Raw genomic sequence first — 15,816 nt, 5'->3', positions numbered from 1 at the left:
AGGGGCGGAGCCAGCCGGGCGGATCCATTTGACTCCGGGCGAGGGGAGAGGGATGGTTGGTGATGGCATAGGAAGGGAAATCGATAAGGATTGTTTTGTGTGAGTCGGGCATCTGCACTAAAGTAAAAACCAGACGCTCTGGGTTTTCTACTGAATTATAATAAGAATCAAGGTCGAATTAAAGTAGAATTTACAGACATTCTTCCCATTCCAGTCAGGTGGACTATTCCAAAGTCTTACATGGCTGCTTAGAAAAGTTGTGTTTTATTTGGGAGGAAGCAGAGAGGTTGCTGTGTGGGATGGATTTACGGTTGTCTTACTATAGGCATACGTCTTAAAGCTTGAGAATTATATACAGGAGGCTCAGAATAGAGAGGCTTGCAATAAATATTCTTTGTTCGTTCATGGTCACATGCGCCCCTGCTGAGACGGTGCTATTTTACCAACAATACAAGATAGTGCTCAAAAAATCCTATCCAGATTTAAGCATTTGGATAGAGGAGATCGGTATCTGGGGCGTGAGGAAGAGTAAGCAAAAATTTGCTGTGAGAAAAGTGAAAAGACATACAAAAAGTATGTCTAGTGAATAGAGTACAGAGATGCCATTTGCCAAGTTCAATTTTATCTAAATAAATCCCCCGTCTTGCCCCTCAACTCCTGTAAATTTACTTCAGACACCAGATTTTCTGTTTTAACCTCAAAGAGCAATTCTGAGGCTTCAGTACCATTTACCAAGGGCTATCAGGCAGGCCTTAATTTTTCTAGACTCTAGGCTTGTCCAACCCCTGTTTCGCTTGGAAGGTCCCAGGTCCAAGGCTTCTGAATGAACACGCAGCCCCGACAGTGGATGTAGGCCAGCTTCTGTGGTGTGGCTTTACAGAACAACTAAAAACCCAATGTTGACTTTTCTCAGGGCTCCTTCTAGGCTAATCTCTGGGATAAGCAAGCTATGTCGTCTCCCATTTACTCCCTCAAAACTTTTAGGTACACTTGCCTAGTGATCTGGAAATAAAATCTTCAATTCCTCTCCCACCCAGCCTACCAAACCCTGGAATGCCTTGCCTCCTCCGTTCTGCCCGTCTGCTTCCTGAGAGGAGCGACTCCTCTCTCCCCTGATCCCTCGGGAATCAAGGTCCATAACTGCCACTGGAAGCAGGGTAAAGATCAGAAACTTAAGGTCTTGGGTTCCCTGTGCTCACCAAACTGGGCCGGGGGAGGGACATACATGTTGACACCTCTTTTCCCTTCCCTAGCTTTTGTGTCCCCAAACTCAGACGCAGCCACACGCACCCACATTCATATGAACAGTCATGCACACGGCGAAGGTAGCTGGGGCGGGGAGGAAGGGAAGTTTGCACCAACCAGTCGTGAATGCAACTTGAAAGATTTCACACAGCAAAAGGAAAACTGAAAAACATGAGTTAAAAAATAAAGAAGTACATGCCCCTCCCCACAGTCTCTTCATCCGAGGGCTGGCTTGGCCCCTCTCGGAACCCAGAAGCTTCCTCCTCCTCTCTCCAACTGGAACTTTCACAGGGCCTGAGTCTTCAGTTCCACAGGTTCCCCTGTGCCCTCTGGCTGTCCATTGGAGTCACTGGGTCTGGCTCCCTTAAGGATAGACAGTCTCTCAGAAACACTCTTGAGCCGGGGGAAGAGGAGAAAGTCATAGAGAAGGCTGCCCAGGCCCCCTCCGATGATTGGGCCCACCCAGTACACCTGTGGGAAGAGAGAAGGCACGATCAGGCTTTGGGACTCTCAGGGCAAAACAAGACATCCTGCTCTTGTCACACAGGACTGGGTACTGTCTTAGCAGAAGTCAGCGCTGCTGCTATTTTTGGGGCTCTGCATGTTAAGCTTGTGGGACTGAACAAAACACCAACCCACTTGTTTGATTGCTGTTAAAAATCTAGCCTCAAAGGGGCTGGAGAAATGCTCAGTAGTTGGTTACAAGCACTGGTTGCAGACTGGAGAGATAGCTCAATGGTTCAGAGCACTGGCTGCCCTTCCAGAGGACCCAGGTTCAACTCCAGCACCACAGTTCCAGGGAATCTGACACCATCACACAGACATACAGGCAAAGCAGTAATGCACATGAACTATAAATAAATAATTTTTAAAAAAAGAACACTGGTTGCTCTTGCACAGGACCCAAAATCAACTCTTAGCGTCCACATGGTGTCTCACAACCATCTGTAACTCCAGTTCCTAGGGGATGCCCTTCTGGCCCCCAGTGCACTGGACAAGCACTCAGTACACAGACATACACGTAAAACACCTGTATATTAAAAAGGTAAAATATAGCATGTCATGGTCCTGCTCGTCTTTAATGCCAGCGCTAGCAAGGCAAAGCCAAGTGGGTCTCTGGGAGTTCCAAGCCAGCCTAGTCTACATAGCAGGTTCCAGGCAGTCAAGTTTACATAGCAAGAATCTGTCTCAAGACAACAACAAAACCCCCGAAACCAAAAACAAAAAAAAAGAAAGAAATTAAGTTGTTCTTTTAAAAATATCTAGACTATTGTCTGCACATCAAAACCTGTCACTTCCTTCTGGTTCACTACCCATCTTATCCCTCTATCCTACCTCAAACTCCTTAAGCATACATATATTCTATTTGCTGTTATTTTGAACTAGTTTATATATTTCTTAGAAAAAAATTGTAAATTGTGGTAAAATACCTTTTACAATATAAAAGTTACTTTACTAAACATTGTTTACTGTTATTTTGCTTAATAAAGGCACTCATTAGCTCAAGATGACCTCAGACTGGCTATGTAGCTGCAGATGACCTTGAACTCCTGATCCCCTGGTCCTCACAAGTGCTGAGACCAAAGGCATTCACCACTGCCCAAGTTCATTCAGAGATGGGCAGTGAGCTCAGCATTGCCCTTGTTAGTCAAGCATAGTACCCACTGAGCAACATCCCAGAACTGTTTCCTTTGGGTTTGGGGTGGGGTGGGGGGGCTGGGTTTGTTTGTTGTTTTTGTTTTTCTGTTTTTGTTTTGTTTTGTTTTGTTTTGTTTTGTAAGACAGGATTTCTTGTGTAGCCCTGGCTGTCCTGGAACTTGCTCTGTAGACCAGGGTGACTTCAAACTCCGAGATCCCACTTTCCTCTGCCTGGGATAAAATACGTATGCTACCATGCCCGGGCTCTACAGAACTGTTTGTTTTGATGTCAGAGTCACTGTGAGCCAGCATTGCCTCAAACTCAAGGCAGTTCTCCTAAGTTATCCTACTAAGCGCTATGGTTAGCACAAGCTGGTATGCCTGCTTGCTAACATGTTAAGGGTACGCATGCCTCTGTGGTGTTAAATGTATTCACTTTGTCCTGTAACATTTCCAGGATTTTTTGAGTTTGTAAAACCTAAAGCTACATAGCCTGTCTAACCTCCACTCCAGCTTCTGACAACCACCCTTCTACCTCCTGTTTCTAGCAATTTGTATTTCTTTTTCTTTCCTTCTTTCTTCCTTCCTTTCCTCTTTCTCCTCTTCCTCCCTTCCTCCTCACCCTTCTCCTTCTCTTTTTGATGTCATGCTGAACAGGCTGGCCATGAACTGCTGTGTAGCCCAGGATGAATCCTGATCCTCCTGCTCTACCTCCCCGAATGCTGGAAATGTAGGTTTGTACCACTTTGGCTTGTTTGAATGAATTTTAATATTCTACCTTATGTAAGTAGAACTATATAAGAGTTATCTTTTGGAGACAGGTAATTTCATTTAGCATAATGTCCTTGAGGCATATGTTATACCCTATCAGAACTTTTCTTCTTTTTATGGTGGGAGAATACCCCAAGTATCTATAGGCCACGTTTGGTTTTTCCATTCATCTAGCAAGGGGAGTCGGTTGCTTTTACTCTCGGCTATTGTAACTAATGCTGCTGTGGAAATGACTGTACATCATGGCAGACTCTTTTAAGTTATTTTCATGTTTACCGTACATATGCCCAAAGCAGCATCAGTATTACCTGTATTTAATGGTGATGCCAGAGTCCACGCTGGATGCTCTACACAGATAGCTTTCACATGTACTTTTTTATAATACCTTATTTTATAATTGATGGACAGAGGCAAAGAATGAGTCCTTAGTCAGAATCATGTACAATACTAGTAAGTATTAGAACTAAGGTGCTCCCTAGGCCTCTGTGCATAATTCTGATTTCTGTCTTAAGTGTAGTTGCCCATCCAATAGCCTCTAGTTCTCACGTCCAGTGAATACTCAAAGAAAAGCCCCGGCTAACCAGAGGCCCTGATGAGCAATAGCCCTCGCTCAGTTTGTTTCAGAGACAAAGTCTCGCTATGCCATCCATGCTGGCCCCAACTTTCTGGGTGCAAATATTCCTCCTGTATTAGCCTCCCAAGGGCCGGCACTATAGGCATGTACCCTGCTAAGAGCTTCTCTTCTGGGCTCAGTAGTGCAATGTGCACATGCCAGCATGTCAGGGTCTCTGACAACATTCTTAGCTGCATGCTGGCAGAGCAGCACGTCCAGATTGAATGCAGCCTGCAGTCTAGCCGAATCCAAATGTGCTCTGAGACCTTACCCTGTGCTCTTACTTACCCAGTGGTTGCTGAAGTTCCGGGTGAGGATGGCAGGAGCAAAAGAGCGGGCAGGATTCATCCCTGCACCAGTATAATATATCTGCAAAAGACACAGTTGTAACTGAGGCACCCACCCAGCCCTTCCAAGATTCTCTCCTTACAGCCCACATGGCTAGTGAGAGCTGCTATCTTGTTTCCAGCCAGCAGCAAATGGGTTAGTACCAGCCTCATCACTCTCCAGGGTAGACGGTAGCACTGATATTCCATCTGGGGACAAATTTATGGACCCAGGAGAACAGTTCTACTCATGATGTGTAACTTTCCACCCTGAAGTCAAGAAGTTAAAAGAAGTTCATCCCTCCCTTTATGCCAATTGATACTGAAAAGGGTGGATAATACTCATGATTAAAGGTGGGGTGAGGAAGAAAGGACCCTTACAAGTCTACCTTGGGGTCCCTAAAATCCTTCAGTAAGAGGTTTCCCACCTCTCTCACTTACCCCAAAGAGGTGCCCCAAGGTGAGGGAGAAGCCAACAGCCAGGGCCACAGAACCCATGCGGCCATTCCGCCTCTCGTCATATGTAGCAAAGATGCAGAGCACGAACTGGAGTGTCAGGAAGATCTCCACAGTGGTGGCCTGGCCCACGCTTACCCCAGCATGCAGCTGGAGAAAGGAGGGAAAGAGGAGGCACTGTTAGCACTGCCATGCTAGTACCAGGCACCCCTTATAGTTCAGATCCCAGGAAAGGAAAGACATATAACCTGCCCGAGTCAAAGGATTTCCATCTTAGTTTCTCCTAGCAGCACTTCTTTGTTGTAGAAATGATTGCACTTACTTATGGGGGAGGAAACTGAGGCTTTATAAAGTAAAATAAACCTTGGCTGTGGTGGCAAATGCCTTTAGTCTTAGCACTCTGGAGACAAGGAGGGAGGGAGGGAGGGAGGGAGGGAGGGAGGGAGGGAGGGAAGGAAGGAAGGAAGGAAGGAAGGAAGGAAGGAAGGAAGGAAGGAAGGGGAAGGGAAGGGAAGGGAAGAGAAGGAAGGAAAGGGAAGGGAAGAGAAGGAAGGGAAGGAAGGAAGGAAAGGAAGGAAGGACATGTAAGGAGAGCTGGTGATGCAGCCCGTTTGGTATGACTTGCCTAGCATTCACAGGGCCCTGGGTTCCATTTCCAGTACCACATAAACTGGATGTATTTACTGTGCCTGTCATCTTAGCTCTTCAAGGTGGAGGCAGAAGGAGCATCTTTGGCTATATAAGAAGGCCAGGACTAGTGTCCCCATCTCACAGCAACAACAAGAAGAACCTAAATAGAGTTGGAAGGAAAGCTGGAATCTGAACTCAGCTTTCTTGATTCTCCATGGAGGGCTTTATGCTTTTCTTTCCCCTTCAAAGCACTTATTGCTACAAACACACACACACACACACACACACACACACAGAGGCAAACAGAAATGCACACACAAGCATATTTGCATATATGAGCAAGCATGTTAGAGTTAGAGCAACAGTCAAGACACCATGTGCCCCCAGCCCCTTAGCCACCCCTTACCGTGTTGAGTGCTAGGTTTCCTCGGACAGCTGGTGGGGTGACACTGTACAGCACAGCTGCTCCAGCCACAGCTCCCAGAAGCTGGGCCACCATATAGCAGAAGGCGCGGAGCAAGGACATCTGGGAACCCACAAGAAAGGCAAAGGTGACTGCGGGATTGACATGGGCTCCACTGATGTGACCCACAGTCTGCACCAATGTAGCCAGGGCCAGGCCAAAGGCCAAAGCCACTTGCAGGACATGTAGGGGCCCAGGGGCCCAACGCAGTGAGGCTCCCAGACCAAAGAAGACGTAGAAGAGAGTGGCAAAGAACTCAGCAAATATGGCCCTCCAGAAGGAGGCAGACCGAAGTTCCCACATGGCAGTGGGGGGTGGGTGGGCACAGTGCCTAGGTCCCTAATAACCCCCTGGACTTGCCTGGGTGGACAGTCCCCTTTATAGAGGACTCTTAATCCCTGGGAGGGGCAGGTTGAGGTAACTAGCTCTGCCTCTTAACCCCTTCACAGCTGTGGAGATCTAAATCCATTCCCAAACATCTGATAGAGAGGCGGGATTCCCTTCCTCTCTCCTCAGCTGGGGGATGGGGAGCCAGGAGCCAGGAGGATGGGGTTCATGGAAGGAGCACTGGAACAGTCTGTCTGTCTGTGTCAAGGTTGGGGTTCATAGTCCTGATTGACATCTGACTTAGAACATTACTCAAATTTCTTGTAAGGTAGGTGAGTTAATTTTGTTGAATATATTCTGGGCTTGCTTGTATGGGGGATGGGGGGCCTCAGGTTCCTCTGAGTCTATCAGGGTTAAGGGTGGGGGAGGGGATAAGAAGTGGGGTGCAGCAGGAAAACTGAATAACTGAAGAGAATTCTTTAGTTCTCTGGGATTAGGAGACCTTCTCCCATTGGCTGGTTTGGACTGGAATCTGTGGACCCTGCAGCTCTGGAGCAGAATAGTTCTGCTGTGTCTGGCTTTCCCAGAGCTGCAGGTTCCCTACCCCCAGCCCATGCCAGCACCTCCCCTTCCAAACCCTTAGCCTGCCCTTTTAAACCAGAGAGAGAGAGAGAGAGAGAGAGAGAGCACAGAGAGAGCAGAGAGAGCGGAGGGAAAGAGAGGGAGGAAGCCTAAGCTGAAAGTGGGGTTGGGGGTCCTAGAAGGAGGAAAGATGGCACTTATTACACTTCCACCATCACCTTGTGCAGTTTACTAACCCATGAGGGGTAACAGGAAGTGATGAATGAAAGGAAGCATCATCTGGTGAAGCAACTTAGAATGTGTGTTCCAGGACAGCTGTGATCAAGACGCAGGAGCGCTCAGCCTCAATCCCTACACTAAGGTCTGGGAGCTGGATCTGGGGAAGCATGCTGGTCAAGGAAAAAGAAAGAGGTTCAGCTATGTTCAGTCTCAGAGATAGACATGTGACTAGGAGAGGAGTTTTTCTTGTGAAGCAATGGAGGGGAACAGACCCTGCAAGATGGCCTTGACAAAGGCTCTCCTCCAGTGGGGAGTGAGACTGAACATAGGTTAGGGAGTTGTGTTTCTGTCTTCCTGCAATATGTAGCTTGGGTGGATGGTGGAAGGCCCCTGTAACCTACAGAGCAGCAATAGGTGTTGCTGAGCTCAGAGGCACTCAAAGGAACTGATGGAGGAGAAACATCCTTGGACTCTCTCACATTGCAGGAGCACCTAAAGTCTCTTGACTTCAGGTTCTGTATCCTTTCTTGCGTCTCACCCAGTGATGCCCCCAGTCACCTCTGTCAACCCTGGAAAATGCAGGGTTGTGCTGCTTCCAGAAAACACCCTCAGACAGTAGGAGCAGACATGCTGGAGCAGGGTGGGTAAGCATACAAAATGACGGAAATCGTTTCAGGCGCTGGATAGAGTAGTGAAGGCAGACCCTTCGATACATAGTACTGCACCATGAACAAATACATATTTTCTGACCCAAGAACTGCACTTGTCTGTCCAAGAGAAACTCATCTATAGACACACTAGCAGAATGTACGAGAATGTTTAGAGCAGCCATTCACAGTGGCAGAAAACTGAAAGTGACCCAGACTTTCACCAACAGGAGAATGACATGACAAACTGTACAGTCAGTAGAAACAAGAATGTTACTCAATAGTCAACGCATATTAATAGTCAGTGACACTCAATAATAAGGATAAATCTTAGCAAGAAAATAGTTTTAGAAGTTCTAGGGAGTTGTCCATCTGCAGGTATGATTGACAGAACTACTAAGGTAAAGGCTGGAGGACCTCATCCCAGACATCTGTGCCAGGCTCTCCCCGACCCATGCTCAAAGCCAGGGTCACTCACGTGGAATGAGAGACTTGTGCCTGGCATGGATCACCCAGTTGGACATGGAGCCTATTAAATTAGAGTGACAGTGCCCAAGCCTTAAGCACCAAGCTCAAGGCAACCTAAGCTATATAAATATAACAAGCACCAAGCTAACCCAGGGCTATTTAGGAAGACTGTCTCACGGCTGTGAAAATCTTTTTATAAACATTAAATAAAACAGCAAACAAACCAAAAAGCCGAGAGTGGTGGCGCAGGCCTTTAATCCCAGCATTTGGGAGGCAGAGGCAGGCAGATCTCTGTGAGTTTGAGGTCAGCCTGGTCTACAAATCAAGTCTAGGATAGACAAGCTACACAGAGAAATCTAGTCTCAAACCCCCACGCCCACCCTTGAAAAAAAGAAAAAAACAAAAAACAACAACAACAACAACAAAAAAAAGGTCAAGGCCAGCCTAGTCTACAGGATAGCCAGGGCTACACAGGGAAACCCTGTGTTGAAAGAGATAGATAAATAGATAGATAGATAGATAGATAGATAGATAGATAGATAGATAGATAGATAGACAGACAGACAGACAAAAAGACTAAATGGATGAGGATGTGGTCTGGTTGGTAGAGTGCATACCTATTTTGCAGGAAACCTGTGTTCAACTAGAGTAAAAATACACTTTTCAGAATACATACAGATGAAATAAAACCACACAGAGAAGCCAATACGGCACGATATGTGCCTGTCATTCTGGCACATGGGAAGTAGAGGCAGGAGGATTCTGAATTCAAAGAGAGCCCTGAAGATACATAGTTGAGACCTTGTTTCAAAAAATAAATAAATAGGTGCTGAAGAGAGGTCTAAGCAGTTAAAATCAGCACCTGTTTCTCCTGCAGAGAAACCTAGGTTTGCTTCCCAGCACCCACATGATGACTTACAACTATTTATAACCCCAGTTCTGGGAAATCCAACACCCTCTTCTGACCTCTGTGGGCACCAAGCACCCAGGTGATGCACATACATGCATACATACATACATACATACACACATACATACACACTCATACATACATATACACACATACATACATACATATAGACATACATATACACACATACATACACACTCATACATACATACACACGTACATACATAGACACACAGCCAAACATTCATATGCATAAATTTAAAATAAATAAATCTTTTGAAAAGTTTAAAAATAAACAAGTTGGGGTGTATATAAGCCAGTGAGAGAGGCCATGAACAAAGGGTATTCTGTGTCCCCGACAGATAAAGAGCAGTAGTTCCAACGGTAACCCTTGCATTCTTACTTTGTAGGTAGCAAATTCCCTGACCAGATAAAATCCAGGATAATCCACATCTGATTGTTCACAACCACAACCAGTACTTGACATTCAGAAAAAGAAGCTAAATTTCTGTTGAATCAACTTATAAACTCATTGGGGCTCAGTATCTTCTGCATCAAAAAAATATTTTAAAAATAACAAATATGCCATGTGGGGGAGCTCACCTTTAATTCCAGCATTTGGGAGGCAGAGGCAGGCGGATATCTGTGAGTTCAAGGCCAACCTGGTCTACAAAGGGAGTCCAGGACAGCCAAGGCAACACAGAGAAACTGTCTCAAAAAAATAAAAAACAAACAAAAAACAAATATTGTAGATTAAAAGATAAATTGTCTCACACAGAAAAACATTTTAATACACAGAAGAGAATCAATAAGGGTTCTAGTAACACAAAAAAATATATTTTCTCACAACCTGGAATGCTCTTTATAAGAGGGATCAAAGGGGAGCGAAGTCATCACCAATGGTTAGATTTCCTTGTCTGCAGCAAAGAACCTCCCCTCTCTATTCCTTGTCACGTGTCAACAATTACCCAGATGTGATGGCTCCACCTGGAATCCTAGCACTCTACTGGCTGAGATAGGAGGCCAGCCTGGGCTACATACATGTTTGAAACCTGCCTGGACTATAAAGAAAACCGGTGAGATGGTCCACTGAGGTAAGGTGCTTGCCACCAATTCTAACGACCTGAATTCGATTCCTCAGACCTACACAGTGAAAGGAAAGAATCGATTCTCTCGGGTTGTACACTGATCTCCACACACAGGCCCTGGCATACACACAATAATTAATCTAATTAAACAAAAATAATTCTAATAAATAAATCTAATTAAACAAATCACTAACTGGAGATAAGCTCATAACAGTGACTTAAATCTTACATATATGAACATAACTAACATATTAATTGGTTTCCATTAGCTTAGTATATTTATTTTTGAGATGAGGCCCAACTGTAGTCCTGGCTGGCCTTGAACTCAGAATCCTTCCACCATAGGCTCTGAGTAGCTAGGATCTTAGGTGCATACCACTATACCCTGCCTTAGCCTAGACTTAAAAAAAAATAAAAATAAAAATAAAAATGAAAGCAGGGGCTGGAGAGATGGCTCAGAAGTTAAGAGCACTAGCTGCTCTTCCAAAGGTCCTGAGTTCAATTCCCAGCAGCCACATGGTGGCTCATAACCATTTATAATGAGATCTGGTGCCCTCTTCTGGTGTGCAGGTGTACATGCAGACAGACTGCTGCATACATGATAAATAAGTCTTTTTTTAAATGAAAGCAGGTTGTGCTTCCCTTGAGCAGTGAGTCTGACACCACTGCTACTGATCCCGCCATCACAGAAAGTTTGCCAGGCTTACCCGCCCCCCAGTCACGGCTGGGAGCGACAGGGAGCATGGTGAATGGTAGGTGGAACATGAAGAAAACCAGCTCACAGCCTAATCCCTGTGTGAGACCTAACCCTCACCCCAACTCCTCGTTCCTTCCAGATTTCCACCATCTGCCCACGAAATGGCTTGAATAACAATTAAGTTCTCCCATCCAACTACCAACAGGGTTCCTCTGTGCAGCCTGGCTGTCCTGGAACTCAGGCTGCAGACCAGGCTGGCCTCAAACCCACAGAGATGTGCCTGCCCCTGCCTTTGAGTGCCACCACCACCCAGCCCCTTGCGTGAGACCGTTATGTCCAGGCGGAGTGCCTCAAAGGGGCTTTCCCAACACTGGTTTCTTCCTCCTGATGAAAGCCCCGTACTCTGCCGTACACTCTCACCTATAGGGTGATGCACTTGCCAGAGGCCCAAAGCCATGGAGTCACTCAGGTTTGGACTGGAACCTTTAGAAACATGAATTAAAATAAAAGCTTTTCTTGTCATAATTTATTGGTCATGAGGTTTCTTTTATAATGATGGGCTGGTGACTACTACAATCCCCCTAGGGAGGTTTCAGAGATAAAGCAAGTCTCCCCAAATCCTGAGCTGTTGCTTCTAATACAGTGCATATACCTGATTCACAGTCAGTGTGGCTTCTGAGAGGTTGGCCAGGTAGCATTCTATTGCGGGTAAAAACATGTTTTTGTTTTGGTGCAGGTATGGGATGTGGGACTTACTCAGATGGTCCACAGCAGCAGGCTATTTGCCTCATGTAGACTCGGAGAGGAGCTCTTTGCCAGCTACAGATAGTTAAAATCTGAGGACTCTGAAGTGAGAATAAATGCCAGAGCCCAGAGAGTGTGGAGCTCAGAACAAGGCTGCTCCTGGTTGCTGTTGTGAGACAAGAAGTTGGAGATCTCCTGAAATGAGAATTAAACTGGCTCCAAGGAACCTGACGACCCTAACCAGCAAGAAGCAGCTATAAGAGCTGCGCCTCCTCTCCCACTAACTTTCTCCTTCCTACCTGGTTTTGGGGTGTTGGAAGGGATTGGGGTGGAGCATGAGAAAAAGATATAAAAGATGTAAATAAATGAGGTTTTTTGTAAAGTACACCAACAGCATTCCTCTCTGTTTTGCTTATTCCTTAAAGTTATTTAGACTCAGCACCTGCACAACATCATCGTCCTATTCAAGGCAGGGATAGCTGGCTTCCCCAGGTGAGCAGCTGGCTGCAGCATCCCAGTGCAGGGCCAGTGTGAAGGAGTAGGCCAGGACGGCTTCTGTGCTCAGAACATAGCATCCTGTGGACAGGGCCAAGTGGTGGGCACAAAGCTATGGCACAGCCAGAGCTGGATTCAGCCATGCCTAAGTGACCTCAACAAACATCTGTGCCAAGCTGCCCAGCAGCAGCACTCAAAGCCAGGGCTGGCTGCATAGGAGGGACTGTGCTCAGCATGGAGCCCCCACCAGGGCATGGGAGGAAGGAGCAAAGACCAGACTTCTTGTCCTGGCTGCCAGCATCAAACTTTCTCTCCTTCTCCTCTTTCCCTCTGTTTCCCCTTAAGAGCCTCAAGAGGTGAAAGCAGAGCACACTGTGTAGTGTGCAGAAAGCTCTGGGTTCAATCCTTAACATCATAAAACAAAACAGCTATCAGATTCTGACTGGGGTTTTTTGTTGTTGTTTGTTTTGTTTTGTTTTTTGTTTTGCTGTTGTTTTTTGAGACAGGGTCTCCTATGTAGTCCTGGCTGTCCTGGAACTTTCTATGTAGACCAGACTACACTGGAACTCACAGGGATCCACCTGCTTCTACCTCCATCTTGGGATTAAAAGAAAGCAACACCATTCTTGGAAAATTGAATAGGCCTGTTTGTTGATTTTGGCAGTGCTGGGGATTGAACCTAAGGCCTTTTGTAAACTAAACAAGTGCTCTACCATTGGACATCCCCAGTTTAAAAAAAAAATTAATTGGGTGGGTGTATGTACATGTTTGCATATGTGTATGCATGCCACTGGAAGGTCAGAGAATAGCTGTGGGTCTTTCTTTCTCCCCCCTCCTTTTTTTGAGACAGGGTTTCTCTGTGTAGCCTTGGCTATCCTGGAACTAGGGCTACAGACCAGGCTGGCCTCATATTCAGAGATCCACCTGCCTCTGCTTCCTGAACACTAGGATTATATACATGCGCCATCACCATCACTCCACCCTGCCCCACCCCCCTGCCTAGTGTCTCTTGCTTCTCATATCCCACCTTGTTTGAGGCAAGGTTTCCTTTTTCATCACCGGGACTTCGTGGCTCACAAGTTCTGGGAATTTGCCTATCTCTGCCTCCCTCTCCTCACAAGAGCTCTGGGATTACAGAGACACTGGGCCCAGGTAGTCCATGGGTTCTGAGGATTCCAACTCGGGCTCTCTCAGTGGCAAAGCAGATGTTTTACCCACTGAGCCCTCTCACCAGCCCTAGTTTGTTTGTTTGTCTGTTTTTAAGAGTTTGGGAAAAATACAGATTCTACCCTTTTGGGTTTTTTACCTCCAGTACTTCAGCAATCAATTCGTTTTCTTTCTTTCCTCTTCCCCTCCTCCACCCACAGCTCATGCTGCTTCCAACCTGATATGTAACTACTACACCAGGTTATGTGGTACTGGGGCTTTGACCCAAGGCTTCATGTATGCTTATAAGCACTCTACCAACCAAGCTACATCTTAAGCCCCTCAAGTTTTCCTTTTCAATAGAAACTATAGAACAAGAGGAAGAATGGGTAATGTAATAAAATGTGTAATTTCAAAAATAATTATGCCAAAGCCAGATGTGGTGGTGCACCCTTGTGGTCCCAGCACTCAGGAAGGTAGAGGCAGGCAGATCTCTCTGAGTTCAAGGCACCAGCCTGGTCTACAAAAGGGAGTCAAAGACAGCCAAGGTTACACAGAAAAACCACCAAAAAACAAACAAACAAACAAGCAAAACTAATTATGCTGTTTTTACAAATTTTATTTATTATTATTATTGGTGGTGCGTGTGTACACCTTGCGTTATGTGTGTGGAAGTCAGAGGACGGCCTTGTGGAGTTGTCTCCTTCCATCTTTACATGAGTTCCACGGTTTAAACTCAATGGTCAGGGCTTCCACAGCCAGGCGCAAGTGTCTTTACCCTGTTTCTTACTTAGTTATTTGTTTATTTGGTTTTGGGACAGGATATCTATGTAGCCAAAACTAGCCTTGAATTCTTGGGCCTTCTCCTCTACCCCCTAGTTATATGTACCACAGCATTCAGTCTTCTAAGTTTTGGGTTGATAGAAGATCTTATTGTTTTTAGTTGTAGGTGTGTGTGTGTGTGTGTGTGTGTGCAAGTGAATGCAATTGTTCTGGGAAGCCAGAGGCCACATGTCTCCTGGAGCTGGAGTCCCAAGCAGCTGTAGCCTCCTGACATGGGTGCTGGGAACCAAACTCAGGTCCTCTGGAAGAGCAGCAATTGCTCTTAACCACTGAATCATAGCTCCAGTCACTGTTTGAAGCAAGGTCTTTTCTGTAGCTCAGGCTCACTTCAGACTTGCTAAGTAGCTGAAGCTGGCCTCAAGATCATGACCCTCCTTCCCTCTGCCTTCCAAGTGCTACTGCATGCACTTGGAAGTCCAAACATGCACATGCATACACACACACACACACACATATGTGTATATATATATATATGTATATATACACACATACACACACACACAGGTTCTCTCTATGTCACCCTGGCTGTCCTGAAACTCAATATACACCAGGCTGGTCTTCACTGAGATCCACCTGCTTCTGTCTCCAGAGGCTGGTTAAAGGTATGCTCCACTATGATTGGCTTTTATCAGAAATATTAATGTCTTGCAGTATTATCTGTCTCTACACTTGCATGAGTTATCTCTTGGTGAGTAATGCCCAACCTTTCAAAAGCTGGATGTTCCTGGGCTGGTCATCCCAAGTTTACTACTCTGTTCAAGAACAAAAGCCCATTTCCCAGTCCCACGGAATGCTACAGAAGCACCATCTATACTAATAGGGAGAAGGTAGCTCTTTACAGGTCAAGGACTCTTCAAGCAGAGCTCCTAGTCTTCATTCCTTCAGAGTGGGGTCTGTGTAGTTGCCATTGTTACCCCAAAGTGGACCATGGTTGATGTTCCAGCTTCCTGTGGCTACGCTCTAGTCATCTGTTGTCCTTAGTGTACCTAAAATGTAACCACGTTTGAGTTTCATAAACTTTTGACCAGATGAGGAGGAGTATGAAAATGAAATGAGATATGCCTAAACAGTGTATACATTTATTTTTGAGAAAACATCTCATATACTTCAGGCTGACATCAAAGTTACCATTCAGCTGAGTGTTGGGATTTCACCCCACCACTCGTATGAGTGAGTTCGTCCATATGCAGGGTTGGGATTGAACATTCAGCTTGGTGCATGACAGGCAAGCGGTCTGCTGACCTGTTGTGTATATGTTAAGTTAGCTATCTTAAAGTATAAATTAACTGACTTGTGAATGAACCATTTATTAACATAAGCTGTGTTTATCGCGTGTTTATACACCCTCTCTAGTGATTTCAATATTCATGAACAGAGATGTGATTCTTGGGTACAGGTGCCCATTCACTTTTGTCCCCATCACGTAGACTCTCTGTCCGAGCCCCACATTCAGAACGCCCTGTCAGCATGTAATGGAGCTCCATTGTGTGGACAGTTTAAGTAGGACA

The 15,816-nt window shown here is 45.8% G+C and overlaps 1 protein-coding gene across 1 annotated transcript; it reads right to left on the bottom strand.

Annotated features, from left to right (window-relative positions):
• Positions 1-1,530: 1,530 nt before the first annotated feature.
• On the bottom strand, positions 1,531-6,445 carry Mip (major intrinsic protein of lens fiber). Its single transcript, XM_021637799.2, has 4 exons — positions 6,086-6,445; positions 5,035-5,199; positions 4,556-4,636; positions 1,531-1,716 (listed from the first exon to the last, which is right to left on the bottom strand). Exons 1-4 carry the CDS (start codon positions 6,443-6,445, stop codon positions 1,531-1,533), a joined length of 792 nt encoding a protein of 263 aa, XP_021493474.1.
• Between the last annotated feature and the right edge of the window lie 9,371 nt (positions 6,446-15,816).

Source organism: Meriones unguiculatus, chromosome 2 (assembly GCF_030254825.1).
Source record: "Meriones unguiculatus strain TT.TT164.6M chromosome 2, Bangor_MerUng_6.1, whole genome shotgun sequence".
Classification (NCBI taxonomy): Eukaryota; Metazoa; Chordata; class Mammalia; order Rodentia; family Muridae; genus Meriones; species Meriones unguiculatus.
This window is presented reverse-complemented; position numbering and strand designations above follow the sequence as displayed.